The 15,541-nt window shown below is 36.8% G+C and overlaps 1 protein-coding gene across 21 annotated transcripts in view; it reads right to left on the bottom strand.

Moving 5' to 3' along the window:
* The window catches only part of DTNA (dystrobrevin alpha), a 464,017-nt gene that overhangs the window by 77,249 nt on the left and 371,227 nt on the right, over positions 1-15,541 (bottom strand). For 15 of the 21 annotated variants that reach the window (XM_072604522.1, XM_072604523.1, XM_072604524.1 and 12 more), the window contains 2 exons: positions 9,428-9,511; positions 7,624-7,689 (listed from right to left, as the gene is read on the bottom strand). In XM_072604522.1, coding sequence (XP_072460623.1) covers positions 7,624-7,689; positions 9,428-9,511 — 150 coding nt within the window. Of the gene's footprint in view, positions 1-7,623; positions 7,690-7,716; positions 8,054-9,427; positions 9,512-15,541 lie in introns of those variants that run through there. The other 6 variants (XM_072604534.1, XM_072604530.1, XM_072604535.1 and 3 more) reach the window with 2 other exon arrangements.

Raw genomic sequence — 15,541 nt, 5'->3', positions numbered from 1 at the left:
CAGAATGGTTTGCCATTTCCTTCTCCAGCTCATTTTATAGATGAGGAAACGGAGGCAAACAGGGTTAACTGACTTACCCAGGATCACACAGCTAGTTAGTGTATGAGGCTGGATTTGAACTCATAAAAAAGAATCTTCCTGACTCCAGGCCTGGCACTCTCTCCACCGTACTCCCTACCTGCCCCTTGTTTTATGTATGTACTATACACCAATCCATTCTGTATGAACCAAGGTTCATAGAAAGTTCCTTTTTCCATGCTTGGAATTTCCCTTTGTTCTCCCCTTCCTTCTCTATAAGTCAGTATACCATAACTGCTTATACTGCCCCTATCCCTACTCTTTACTCCCTCCTCAACTGGTTGACAGCAAGGCTGGCTGTAGAAGGGAGAAGGATCCAGGAATATTTACTGTAAGATTACAAGGGGGATGGGCAGAGCTGGGCTTGCTCCAGAACAAAGATGTATACATAGCTGGACATTAAAGAGGAACAAAGAAAGGTCAAGGTTTACATTATGAGTGAGAGAAAGGACTTTTATTGTGGGACTTAAAAAAATCAAAACTTTCTTTTTATATTCTTGCTTAGTCATTTCAATCATGTCTGATTCATGATCCCATTTGGGGTTTTCTTGGCAAAGATACTGGAGTGGATTGCCATTTCCTTCTCCAGATCACTTTATGCATCCCTGAAGCAAACAGGGTTAAGTGACTTGCCCAGGGTCAAACAACTAGTTAGTGTCTGAGGTCAGTTTTGAACTCAGATCTTCCTGAGTCCAGGTCTGGTATTCTAGCCACTATGCTACATAGTTGTCCTTATTTTTAAATCAATTGTTTATCCATGGTTGCTGGTTAAAAAAAAAAAAACCTTTAGAAAACTTTAAGAAGATAATATGCTTGCCTCAGGAAAAGGGAAGAAATAGGAGAGGAATTGTAGAACTATAAATAGTAACTGTTTCTCTTTTGGCTAGGAACCCTGAGGGTCTTCCCCTCCCAGTTTAATTTTTTTTTTTTTATTAAAGGGGCCATCCCTTGAGAAACTACTTAAAGAGGCCTATTCACTGAATGAGTGTTATTTCAATAAAGGCCTTAGCCTAAAAGGGCCAAGGACTCCCATTACATCCTGGTTTATCTCCAGTTGTCCTGATGAATATCTAGACACTGGACTCAGATGGCTCAGGAGGAGTGAGGCTGGTGACCTTGCACAGCCCTCCCTCACTCAAGCAAAGTCAACTGCAAGTCATGTCATCATTCCCTAATGTCATGGTCCTCTTTGAGAATGAAGGACAAACACAAATTTTGGAAATGGAAGAGATCTGAGAAATTAATCAGAACCTACAGCCTCAAGGCCACATGGGCCCATTTGTTTTATGAAGTTTGGAGTCAGTCAAAGGACCACACTTGAGGACCTAGAGGGCTACATGTAACCTTGAGGCAGCAAGTTCTCCATCCCTGAATTCTAGTCTAGCCCCCTTGTTTTACAGATGAGGACACTGAGGTCCAGGGAGGTTAAATAACTTCCCTAAGGTCATCCAGGTTGTTAGTAGCAGAGCTAGTATTTGAACATGAGCCCTATAATTCTGAATCTAATACTTTTTCCATCATAACACTTTATGGCAATGGGCAAAAAAGGGAGAGAAACCCTAGTCAGATGGTGGAAAGGAAGTAAATGAACTCTAAAAAGTCCCACATCTTCTGTAGCTTTTCCCTTCCCCCATCATTATAAGCTCCAATCCTCTACATCCTACCCTGCCAGAACCCATGTCCAAGCTATAGAAACTGCCACCATTGGCTTGGAGCCAGAAGAATTTTCATTTCACTGGAAAACAGGGATGGAAAGAGCTTGGGTTGCAGCAGTGAAGACAGCGGTCTGAAATCCCAAGGTGCAATTACAAATGCATTTTTCCATACATACAAATTTATATATGGTGTTTAGATAATACAGAAATATACTTCAGGCATATTATGGGTTAAAAAAATTGTTGAGATCTGGACTGGGAATCTAACCATAGTTATTGACACGGGATCTTTAGGAAAATGCACTCTGCATTCCAAACAACCAACTAAGAAGGAAACCTCAGGAGTTATCATTGGCCCCTTCCTTTTCCTTTACCCCTCTTATCTAGTTTTGAAGTTTTACCAATTCTAGCAGAAATCTCATATCTTTCCCTCATTTCTATTTCCACCATACAATTGTAGTTCAAGTCCTCATTGCCTCCTGTCTAGTCTATTGCAATAGACTTTTAACTGGTCTTATCTCCAGTCTATCCTATTCACATGGCCAGATTTGTCTTCCTAATGTAGAGTTCTGATAAAACTCCTCTACTCAAAAAGCTACAATAACTCTCCATTATCTTCTGAATAAAGTCCAAACTCATTAGCCTAACACTGCAGGCCCACCATGATCTAGCACTAAGCTTCTCTTTGAATCTTGTCTTCCGCTATCCCCTATCAGTATCTTTCATTTTGCCAATCTGGATATTTTGTTCCTAAAATATTCTTTGTCTTTTCTTGGCCTTATACATTTGCTCATGGTATTTCCTCAGTTTCAGTGTCCTCTCCCAAGTCTTTCCACCTGACAGAATCCTAACTATTTTTCAGGAACCATCTCAAATATCAATTCTTCCATGAAGCTGAGTATGATATTCCCTAGTCAAGAGTCATTTCTCCCTCTTTGGAATTCCTGTAGCACTTTGTACTTCTCTCATATTACTTGTAACATTTTATATTTTATTATTTTGAGTTATGTGTATGTTTTACATTCTCTAATTATATTATAAACTACTTGAAAGGAAGGCCTATATTTTATGTATCTGTGCATCATCCATGATATTTAATGACAGTACAAATATCTGTTGAATGAATTAATGTACACAACTTGATTATAAATTGAATATTGCTCTATGTTGAACTGAACACAGTTCTATCAATAAACACTGTACAAACATTGACAGATCATTTCCTACCATCTTGTGAAAAGTTATATTGAAGACATATATGTGTATATATTTCCACTGTACTACCCTGGCTAAATCATATGTGTGTGTGTGTGTGTGTGTGTGTGTGTGTGTATGTATCTGAGTATGTGTATATATTTATAAAGACCTTCTCTTTGCCCTCAGCACATCCTTCCATATAACAATTTTCATCATTAGGCATGGGGTCATTCACATTCTATCACTACCAGATATGTCATAGAAAATTTTTACATACATGTGTGTTGTGCAATGAAAAAAGAGACATATTGCATGATGGAAGTGTCTTCAAATATTAGCAGCATTGAGTTCTAAAATGGCAGAAATATAAATATTCTCTGTATTTCCCTAATATTCCCCTCCCCCACTCCACTAAGCCATGAAAGATGACAATTGCTATTTGTCTTTTTTTTAACTATTGAGAAGAGTTTCTTTGGGAAGTCAAAGGGACAACAGATCAAACACATCCATCCTGGCCTTTTAGCTTACATGCGGAACATTTCTCTTACAGTCTTCCGATGAAAAAGAATATTATCTATTGGACGTTATATATGAAAATCCCACGTTGTTGTATTTGAGGGGAAGAACTGTCTAAAAACAAAGTATACAAGGCACAGTATGTGGAGATGGGTATCCTAATGGTTGGAAAAATGTACTTCAATATAATCACAGACTGAATTTTTAATTAGTTATTAAATATATGATGAACTTGATTGACAGAACATCACTGAGTATCAGCAAAAAATAGATAGGTAAAGTTAGCATACTTAAGTAACTTTCAGAGAAGAATGAAATTTGTGCTTACTCAGGTACAAAACATGCATATGTGTACTCAGACCCTGATGTCATCAGATTAATTTAAACAAAATGAAAACTGTGTAGTATGATAACATACCAATGCATTTTATCTACAGAGAAGAAAGTTTATTGAAAAATTTTTTTTTGATTTCTAACAATACTTCTTCTTAAGGTTTTTGCTGCCCCCTTCTACTTTCTGTCCTTAGTCTTTTGAATGATAAATTTAAAAATGCTTGCCACAAATAAATCATCATGTATTAAATATTGTTAGAGTTAACAGTGGGAAACCAGCTCATATTAATTCAGCCTAACACCAGTGGTATCTTGACTCCATAGTAGGCTAGAAATGCAAAATTTATGTGTGGCATAACTGCAGAATCTAATGAATTATTATTATTACTAATAGTCATATTACCAAGAAATAATTTGTCGGTGCACATGAAAGTTCTTTTTGTGGTTCATTTTTCAGTTGTTTCTGACTCTCCATGACCCCATTTGGGGTTTTCTTGGCAGAGAAAGTAGAGTGGTTTGCCATTTCCTTCTACAGCTCATTTTACTGATAAAGAAACTGAGGTTACATGACTTGTCCAGAGTTACACTGCCAGTAAATATCTGAGGCCAGATCTGAACTCAGGAAGAAGGGTCTTCCTGACTCTAGGCCCAGCACTCTATCCACAGTGCCACCTAGCTGCTCCTTCACATGAAAGTTCTAGCTTACAACTAAAGCATCTGAAGCTAAGAAATGGATGTTAGCTATGCAAGGAAGATAGGGGACTTGTGGTTTTAATTGTTTGTTAAAATTTTAATACAGGCACTAGCTGGAATTAAATATTTTTTCTCTCGATTTTAAGTTAAAATTTTAACATATTCACATTGCTCTGGTGCACCTTACAATAACAATTTGTCTGCAATGACTGTATTAACTCAGACAATTCATACTATATGCTGAAGACAGTGTGTAAAGTGAATATAAGAGTGGGAAAATTCGAAGTTGATTTTAGATGCTGACTCAGAATTATATCATTTTGTTGAAATAAAATTATTTTGTTGAAATAAAAGCTTTAAACCTGAAGAAATAATTTAGGAGGAAAAAGCCTAGTTTCAGTGGGGAAAGCTGAATTTATAGGACCTCACATGAAATACCAGTGGATCGGGGTTTTAATGGGAATGTTGTTGTTCACTCGTTTTTCAGTAGCATCCAACTTTTCGTGACCCCATCTGGGGTTTTCTTGGCAAAGATACTGGAGTGCTCTGCCATTTCCTTCTCTAGCTCATTTTACAGATGAGGAAACTGAGACAAAAAAGCTTAAGTCACACAGATAATAGGAGTCTGAGGCCAGATTAGAACTCAGGAAGATGAACATTTCTGACTTCAGGCCAGTGCTTTATCCACTGTGCTAACTAGCTGCCTCTTAGTGGAAATGAACAGTTACCATTTTAGCACAGTCAAGACAGAAGGCCCAAGTTATGATGGGGGAGAATTCTCGTGTAAAATGCAAATACTTAGAGAACTGAATAGCTTTCTCAATAGGTTATTTCAGATTTAGAGAAGTCCTTGCAGGTAAGTCTGTATTTTCCTTGATTGCACCATAGTGACAGATGCACTGTTGTTGAAGTGAAAATGTGTGGTTTTTACTAACTGAGATCTGGAGGTAGCAAAGAAGAGAGTCTTTAGTATGTTAATCATATTCAAGTTTTGTGAATCATAAGACATTTGCTGTGTAGTTGGCAGAGTGGTAAGGCCTGGCTTCACAATGAGTAAATGCAAAACTGACCTCTTGCTTAGTGACAAGCATGGTAAAGAAACACAAATAGAGCCTGTAAGTGAAGCATTTTACACTGGAGGCAAAAAAACCCCAACTCAGCATTACATCTGGCCAAGGCAGAAAGCTGAAAACAACTGAGGATGCTTTAACTCCAAAGAATTGGAAGGTGAATAGGAATTGGCTTCAGCCCATACCAACATGATGTCATTCATATAAGTACAAGAAAGTCACGCTAATTAAATAAGAAGATGAAGAAAGATGCTCTGAGGTGCTTATTGCAAAGGGGTATGTGTAGTATTGTGAAACTGGCTGAGCCACAAGACAACTGCTGAAGTGATGATAATGATGAGCTGCAAGTATCATGATGAAGTGGTTGGAGCACTGACCTTGGAGTCAGGAAGACCTGGGCTCAAATGCTGCTTTAACACACTTATTGCATAACCCTGGGCAGGTCACTCCTTCTGCTGCAGTTTCCTAACCTTTAAGATGAAGGCATTTAGACTTAATGGTTTCTAAGGTCTTTTCAGTTATAAATCTATGATCCGTTGATCCTCTAACAATATGATGCCTTTTGTACCCAAGGGTAATGTTGCTGACTCACTATCCACAGGGAATATATTGAGGCAAGACTGATAGCTTCCCGTTGATTTATATACATTCTTGAATAATGGTGTGCATTTGCAAAAGAGCTGGCTATAGTTTGGGTCCAGTGGTCCCAGAAAATAGTGGAGCCAATGAGGATCAAACCCAAAGATTAGGGCTTCTTTAATATCATCTCCTAATTTGCTTTTTTTCACTAGAACAAACACACAAAAACTCAAGAGTAAGACTTTGAGATTACTTTCTGTCCTTTAGGTATGGGATAAGTTGTCAAAACATGGTTTGAAAAAGTGTGTGAGGGACCAGTAATGGTGATAAGAACTATATGCTTCTAAATCTATATTAGGGAAATTGCTAGAAACTGGAAAAATCCAAATATTCTAATGCTTTTTTGAAGCTCAAACTGTAACTGCAAAGAACCTCAGATTGGTAGCTGCCAAAGAGCTTCTAGCAAGAAGTGCTCAGGTCAAGATTTCTATTTTTCATTCTCTCTACTTTCTTTTCAATACTAGTTCTTAAAGAGATAAAGAGTTGTTTTAGGAGATAAAGGTAACTGAAAATTCCAGGTAAAAGCAACGGATGCAGAGGAAAAGGATGTCTGTCAAATTGAGTTACCTTCCGAATGTCCTTTGCAAACCCACTGGTCAGAGTTTTCTTGAATTATCAGGTAGCATATCATCTAGAAGAATCAAAGAATGGGGGGAGGAAAGCCCCAAAGATAGTCATAACAGTAACATTACCGGTAAATGCATTTCAGGAGCCAGAGAACTCACTAATCTGATTGGATGAAAACAGTATTAGATGCTTGTGTCCATATTCTCCATGATGAACACTGAAGGTAAGATAATGGGGAAATGGGCTGAGCTACCTTCATGCTAATGTTTGAAATCATTCCATGATCAACATGAAATACATCTTGGTATGGACATGGGTATGGTGACACTGCTTCAGCCCTGCCCAGCCTCCGCAGTCACTTCAGTAAAGAAAAAGACCTGGATGTGGCTTTCTCTCCTCAAAGGAGCATACATAGCAGCTTCAATCCCCAGCTCTTTTCTTTCCCAACAAAGAAAGGCTCAGGCTACTTGCAGCCTTGTTGCTTATGAATGAATGTTCATAGCACCTCTCCCACTAAGGATGTCTTAGAAAGCACCATCTGGGTCTACCAGGAGGCCTTGTTGGTCATATCAAGCAAGCTATATAAAACCAGAGGCTTGATACCAAAAAGAGAATCTAGAGTATCTGTCAGCATTGGAGAGAAACACAAACGTGCAAAATCATATGAAATAACTGTGTTAAAGGAGGAAAAAAGGGGGCAAGTGTTCTGAAAGTTCAGGACTGGTTGGATGTTTAATAGGAATTTCATTAAAACCACAGAAGTCCTCTATCCGCACTGAGGCATCCTGCCAAAGCATTTTTAGTAATTGAGTAGGACTAATGATAGTTTAGCTAGTGAACTACGGTAGTTAGGGATTTAGTGCGCACATACTGACCGTGAGTTGTTGTGAAGCTGATTTACATACAGCTTTATGAGAGAATGCTCATCACCCTCAAGTAACCTGAATGATTCAAACAATGAGACCTCATTAAAATTGTCCATTGACACAGCCCAGCCCCAGTTAGAGCAGAAAGACATTCAGTGGACACGGCTTTATTAGACAGGACCTTTGGCAACAGACACCAGAGGCAAACCAAGACTGCCACAGGATCTGGCATAATCATTTAAAACAACTCTGGGGTTCTAAGGAAACATTCCAAAGAACCTAAAAAAGGAAACAAATGAAAACAATTGCCACCATTTTGAATTACTGGGCATCAGGCACCCTGGAGGAACCAGAGCAGCTCAGAGTATCCTAGGAATATTTTAGGGTGGAGGAAGTCATGTTATCCATCTAGACGCATTCACCATAAGCACCGTCCAAGCTGAAATGATATAAAATGACCTGAAATAAGGATGGAGTCAGTTTCTGGTTGAGCATTTGCAGAACGCACTGCATCCTAGAAGTCAAACGAAGACCCTAATGCATTTCTGAACATTAACTGGAATCTTCCCAGACCATAATGAAAAAACAAGTCTCTGCATTGTCCTCTGACTGGGTCTGATAATTCATAACTTCATTTTTGAAGAAGCAATTGAATTGGCTGATGGTTCTTGGGTAACAGTCAAGTGAAATATTTTGTTTCTGTTGAATAAGCTAGTATAATTTCTGTAACATTCTTATATTATGATTCTTCATTTCTATCATTGAAACATACAGCCATATTCTTTTTACTCCTTTAATTACAAACATAAAGAATGTCTTTATCTCTGGTCACTTCCGATGTCTGTTTGAGGACAGGAATGAATCAACAAGGAGAATAACAGCGGGTAGTTTGCTTCTCTGTCTTCAAGCCCTCATTAGTAAATGCTGAAACACTACATTAAAGTGAGTAGCTCAGAAACTGACTTAGCTCTTAGTAAAAGGGTTTGTGATTGTTTTGTGGTACGTGTGATCATTGCAACTTCTTTTTGGAGTTATTTGAGATTGTGTAGGCAATTCCTTATTTCTGTTTTCGCTTTCTTAGACTGTGCTCTTTGTATTTAAAACAACAAATTTTCATACCATAATTGGGCCTATTTGATATTTTTGTTGACAAAACAGCATAGGGTTCCTCTTGACATTTCTAATGCATAACTAACTCAGAGGTATCAATTATTCCTGCCCTTAAATCATGAGGAAATTAATACATGGAAGTTGAAACAAATTTCCACACATTTTTCTTGTTTTTAACACATTAAACTGCCATGGAAATGACACCTCTCAGATACTGATTCAACCCCTTGCTCTGAATACAGTAATGTTTGCCAAGAAGGATGTTTTTGTCAGTTGATGTTTTTGATGATGAGACTTTTTTTGGACCATGCACAACAAATCCAAGTATCTCCAAAAACCAATGCAATTCTTCGGCTTATATGAACTTCTTGAACTTCAGGTTAGATATCAGAAAGTGCAATTTAGCTGAGGTTTTCACTTTGCATTCTCTTTGATAGAAGTGTATATTAGAAGTGGGATTTGAACAAACCTACTTCCTTACTGTGGGTCAAATGTAAATTTAGGTTTTTAGAAATAACATTAATTCAATAAGTAAACTGCCTTCCTTAAGTGTATAATGAATGAAATTAAGACTAGTTACATTCCAAAATTAGCTTTCAACCAGCATTTACACTAAATGGTTCAAAGTAGAACATTTTCCCCACCAGAGACCCAAGACTCATTTACCAAAGAGGTGACATTTTATAATAGCATTTGAACTTACCTTCTGGTTATGAAAGGACTTCCTGAGGAGGGAACAGAGTGGGAGAAGAGTGTGTCATTCATGCTGGTTACAGGTCTGGGAGGCCTACAAAAAGAAAAGTCTTCATAAAATAACCACCCCCTTTCATCTCTTTCACTAAAAAAATGGTCATGATTGTCTCCCATCCAATATAAACTGACTACATGCAAAGTTTGATATTTTCTAATTAACTTCTATAGTACTTTTATGTGAAAGAGGTGAATATTCTCCTATGAGAACAAAATCCCAACTTAGACCCCAGGAGAAAAATGAAAGAGATCCTTCATCAGTAAGCCAATTATTCTCACTTTTGCCTCTTAGAGCTTTGTATATTTCATTCCTCTCACTTTTCCCAGTAGAGGAGAAAATACTGATACAGAACTATCTATGATCATGGCTATTGAAAAAAGGGAGAGGGCTTTGCTGACTTCTAGAGGGTTCTAGAATCTTCTAATCTTCTTCCACTTGGAAGGAGAAGCATGACCTAAGAGAACAGAACAAGCTTTGTTAGGTATTCCTACCCAGGCCCCAACATAGGCAATGTCTTGTTATGGAAAGAATGCTGGAATTTGGAAATGATTGAAACCCATCTCTACTTCTTTCTACCTGGGTGACAAGTCATGCCTCAGATTTCTCATCTGAAAAATGAGAGATCTGAACTAGATGACCTTTCTGTTCTGTTATCCTATGACTCTGGTCATATCCTAAAGCTTTGGTCTTCATTCTTACCTTATTTCTCCAGGTCATGATGAGAGCCCTCTCCCACTGATGGCTCCTCCACTCTTTGAGCACCTACCCTTGTCCTCATCTTGTCATACTAGAGTTTAAGGCATCCTTAAAATCAAAGATTTCTCCCAAATGAGTAATCCATCAACAAGTATTTATTAAGTCCCTACTATGTGCTGGTCACTGTGGTTAGTGCTTGGGATACATAAACAAAAATGAAACAGTTCCTACTCTCAAGGGACTTACATTCTATCATTGGGAGGTGGGTTCCAATAATGATGAGAGACAATGGGATCCAGTGTTTTTTAAAAGACATTTCTGGGATAGTTCCTTGATTGCCTCTCTGTAGGTCATTGTCCTGTAACTTACAGTCTCTGGAAGTTGTCGGGGCAGTGAGAAATTAAGTGGTTTTTCCAGTATAAGTCAAAGGTGAGACCTGAACCCAAGTCTTGGCTCTCTATGCAGCATACCATATTGCCTCTCAAAGACTTACTGGATGCTAAATATTAATCAAGAGGGTTCACACCTTGTTTTTGCCCTACCTGATTATAATACTTCACAGAACGCTCTTTTATATCCCTTTCATCTCTGTTCTGATCAAAAGCTGATGTTCAGGGACTCAATTAAGAGCAAGTTCTACTTATTACTAGGAATATTTTTTGGTTTCACTTTGTATTGAATGTTAGATAATCCTTGGTTACAGCTGGAGTAGGTAATGCATTTCCTCATATGGAGAGGCAAGAGAGCCAAGACACCACTGACTGACTAACTAACCATTGTTTCACTAGAATTCCAGACTTGAACTTTACAGTACAGAATACTCTGCTATAATATGTCAGGTATTACAAGTACCAATAAAGATATATTTATATGAGTCTGGTGGAAAGTGAAATTTAAAATGAGTCTTCTAATTTTTAAATCATGGAAACATTATTACTGGTTATGTTTTCTGGTCCTTCTGTGATAAGAATTTCCCCAGTGGCACCAGGCCGACCTTGTTTATCACAGTGAAGGAACGTGGATACGAGAAAAATACACACACACACGTAAAATGTATGTGTTTGTATATACACACACTATCACCATAAATCCAACCAAATGCTACTTTTTTCCAATATTTGATGCAAAATTCCATCTAAACAGCTTGAGAATCTTAAGGATTTTGAGAGTTGTTGGTATAGTAGAAAGACTTTATAGCAGTAGAACTGAGTTTGAATCTCAACTCTGCTTTTAACAATGTGGATGAACTTGGGCAAGTTGTTTAACATTTCTGAGCCTCAGTTTCCTCGTCTATTAATTCTTTGTTGTCCTTTGTTCTTGAAGACTAAAATGACATCATTATATTAGAGTCAATTTACAATGTGTCCAGCTGTGATTGATTAGACTAATATGATCTCGGAACACTCTATGATAGATCAGGTTCAAACAGTCCATGTGAACATTGGGGGAGGATTCTCTAAATTGGTGCAGCTTGCATTTCTTTTGAGCTACTTCAGTTCTGTGGCCACTACAGAAGAACATGGATCCAGCTCTGACCTTGGTAAGCTGGCCTTCTTTTGGCATAAAAATGAGGAGATTGGACTATATGACTAAGGTAGTCCTGCTAGCTGTAAATCCAATGGAAATGATCCTTTATTTCATTTGTTTGAAGATAACTTAAAGTGAAAATTATTTTTAAGTTCTGTTTTGTGACACGCTGTCAAAAGTGAGCAACCCTACCTAGTCATGTTTAAAATAAGTTCTAACTTGGGATCTACCCTGGGGATACAGGTTCTGTAAATGAGAAGGAGATAATCAGTCTATAAATTCCAATCCTCTCAGTATTTCACTTCTACTTCCATATTCTGGTTTGTATTAAATTTATGTTTTATAAACTTCTTGTAGATTGTGAGCTCCTTGAGGACCGAAGCTGTGTCTTTCTCCTCATTGTCTCCCCTTTAGCATCCAGCACAGTTATTTAGATTTAGGAGGCAACCGATAAAGGCTGTTGAGCTGAATTATGAAAATTTCCACTGTGGACTGTCAAAAGCCAAGTTCAAAATGAGATGAATAGAACGAAAGAAATGCTTTCATCCTTTGTAGCCTTCTAAAAAATGAAATAAAAAAAGTCTAAATTTGGGAGAAGGGCATCCCTAGGAAAAATGAAAATGTGTCAATTCATATACTTCTCTATTTGGTCCTGTTCTCTCTCCCTAAGAATCTTATATGTAACTGTCCTGATTTTATCTTGTGTACATATATATATATAGATATAGATATATAGATGTATATCTACACACACACACACACACACACACACACACACACACTTGTATACACAAACACAAACATGCACATTTTCCCCAAAGAAATGTAAACTCTTTGAAAGCAGGGAATGTTTGTTTCATTTTTGTCTTTATATGCCCAGCACTTAGCACATTGCCTAACAGGGTGGGAAATAAAAGCTTATTAATTAATTGATTAATTGCCCTTTGTTTTCCCCTGGGCAAGTAACAATTTATAAAATGGACCTCTAATGCCTTCTTCTGTTGTCCAGAAATAAGAATAAGTTCATCATAAATATCAGAGTAATATGACTGGCCATGATATCAAATATTGTACCTTTCCTCAAATAGCATGTCAGAGCCTGGAGGAGCCGTGGGGGATGATCTAACCCAAACTAAACATTTCATAAAAGAGGGAACTGAGAGAGGTTAAATAATTTGATTAAAGTCACGTGGCTAGTAACTGTTGGAGGACCTGCCTAGACACCCTGCCTTCCTTGAATGACACCACTGCCTTTTTAAGTATTTAAGTATTTTTAAGTACTATAGTCCTTCCTTGTTAACCAAAAAATCAATCATTTTACTGAGTATGGCACACTGAGGATTTTAAATCAATTTCATGATGCCCAGAGAAGCAACGTCAAAAGATGTGATCAACCACCTGAAGCCTGTGCTAACATACTGTAATGATTTATTTATGAATGTAGAAATTACAGGTTAGGACTCCTACAAAACCAATATTTCACTTCATAATTACGTGTTTTGTAGCCATTTTATTTAAAATTGTAAGCCTTTAAAAAAAGTATACTGGATTCTAACAAAATACTTACCAAGTATCTCTTTGGCAGCAAAAATAAAGTAGAAGAGAGAGCATTAATTATGGTAACATTCAAGAACTATATAGCATCTAGGCAAAAATCATAACTCCTTTGTTGTTTGGCTCCTGAAGACTATTTAAATATTGGTAAGTGAGGGTAGATAAGTGGTAAGTGAGTAGATCATTAAATGCCCTCTGCTTGACAAGAGGAGGAGGAAGGAAGGAAAAAGAGAGTAGTGATTTTTTTCCCTGTCATTTGCTTATCCATCACTTGTCCCTTTGGAAAAATAACAATAATTCTCTCATTTAAAAACACATTTTCTGTTTAAATATTATTTTCATATAATGCTCTAAGATGTGGTTTCTTTACTTGGACCTAATATGCAGTTATAAAAATTTCAGATTGCTAGAGAGCTACAGGGAGCTACATTCATTTATCAAAATTCACATCAAAAAGTTGGCATTAAAATTTTTAAGCAAGTTATAAAAGTCTATCCAACCAATTTACTAAATATTGATCAAGCCTGAGCTACATCCATAGCTGAAATTTACATGTGTTTCTCTCAGTGATTTTCTATTTTTAAAGATATGATATTGGATCTAGAAAAAGACCAGTACCAAATTTCAATTCCAATTCATAAATCATTATTGGGATGAAAAGGCAAAGAGAATGGATGATGTCTGAAAGCTATTTCTAAGTTCCCAGCTATCGCAATATTCTGAATGTTATAAGATGGAGCAGGAATAGATTTGATCACCTTTAGAAATGTATGCAACCAGTGAGACAGATAAGATAAACATCATGTATTTGCCTATACATATATATTACACAAATAATTGAGAATTGCATTTCTGTATTTATTTTTTGCCTTAAAATACTTATTACTTAAAAAAGTAATAAATGTAAACATTGATTAGCTCTACACATATGCTTCACTAAGAAATTAAACAGGTTAATAAGTCATTCCAGGAGATGGCTATTATATGTCTATAATCATTTGATACAGTTAAAAAGATATATTTTAAAATAGAAAGTCATGCATAAAGAACAACAAAAAAAATTAGGATGGTTTAACTGGTCAATGTAACAGTATCTGGGGGAAGAAATATACCAAAGTATAAAATAGAAAAACGTATTCCATACTGATACAAATTGAGAAACCCTGTAAATCTTTAAAGTAATCATTAAATTTCTGTATTAATGGGCATATTTCTCATGATGGTGCTTAATTTGTGTTACTTTAAAATAAACCTAAGACAAAATACTGCAAAATATATTATTAGTGGGCATACATAGTTTTTCTGAGTCAATATGAGTAATTAATAGAGCTGGCCATGTTTTCCCTGCGATAATTTAATATATGTTTTATTATGAATCACAAACAATATTCTGTACTCTCATGTGGACTCACTAGGAAGATATGTTATACTGGGAAATAGCACCTTCCTCATAGCTACTCACTTCAAATTGTTTTTAGGATGTGGCAGTAATTCAGTTCTAATGCAAAGCTGATAGAGCAAGAACTTTCTTATCCATTTCCTATCTATCTTCATTGTGCCTAGCAGAACTGAATGAGGTAGAGGACTGCTGAAATATGTTAACTTCTACAGGAGAGAGACATACCTCTTAAAGGAGCTAATGTCTGTGGGATTCAGAAGTAGAATTCAGTTAGCACGGGGCAACTTCCATTACATTTTTGGTCATTCTCTAGCAGCTTACTGATTTTCATTAATTAGACAGGGTTTGTATGAGGATAGTCTGGGTTTTTTTGTTTTTTTTAATAACCATGAGACTTCTGGGAGTTTACAGTTGAGAATCAGCATGCATGAGGTAGTTTTCCCCAAGCAGTAGAAAAACTACTCAGTATGAGCCTAGAATTAGCACTTGGGGATGATCTACAAATTTATAATAAGACAAAGCAAAGATAACCATATTCTATAGTATAGGATTTTAAGGATTTAAAGGAGTCAGCTTCTCAGGTGCCTAATTCTTACCAGCAGCTAACTAATTACCAGCATGTTAATAACAGAGACCATTAACTGTATCTCTTACTGAATACAGTCATCTTTCAACTCTTAGCAGAAAGCATAAGTTGCTCACAACCAGGATCCTGCACTGAGCATTTGTGTGCTATGGTAGACAGGTGATCAGAGCAAATAAAAAAAACTGCTTTGGAAAAAAGATATTTTTGTTTGTTCATTTTATGAGAGAGCCGACAGTATCATCCTGTTTGACTGATTGCCAAAGTAATTTTCTTTGGTTTGTATATTGTCCATTGTTAATGTAGC

Source organism: Notamacropus eugenii, chromosome 4 (assembly GCF_028372415.1).
Source record: "Notamacropus eugenii isolate mMacEug1 chromosome 4, mMacEug1.pri_v2, whole genome shotgun sequence".
Taxonomy (NCBI): domain Eukaryota; kingdom Metazoa; phylum Chordata; class Mammalia; order Diprotodontia; family Macropodidae; genus Notamacropus; species Notamacropus eugenii.
This window is presented reverse-complemented; position numbering and strand designations above follow the sequence as displayed.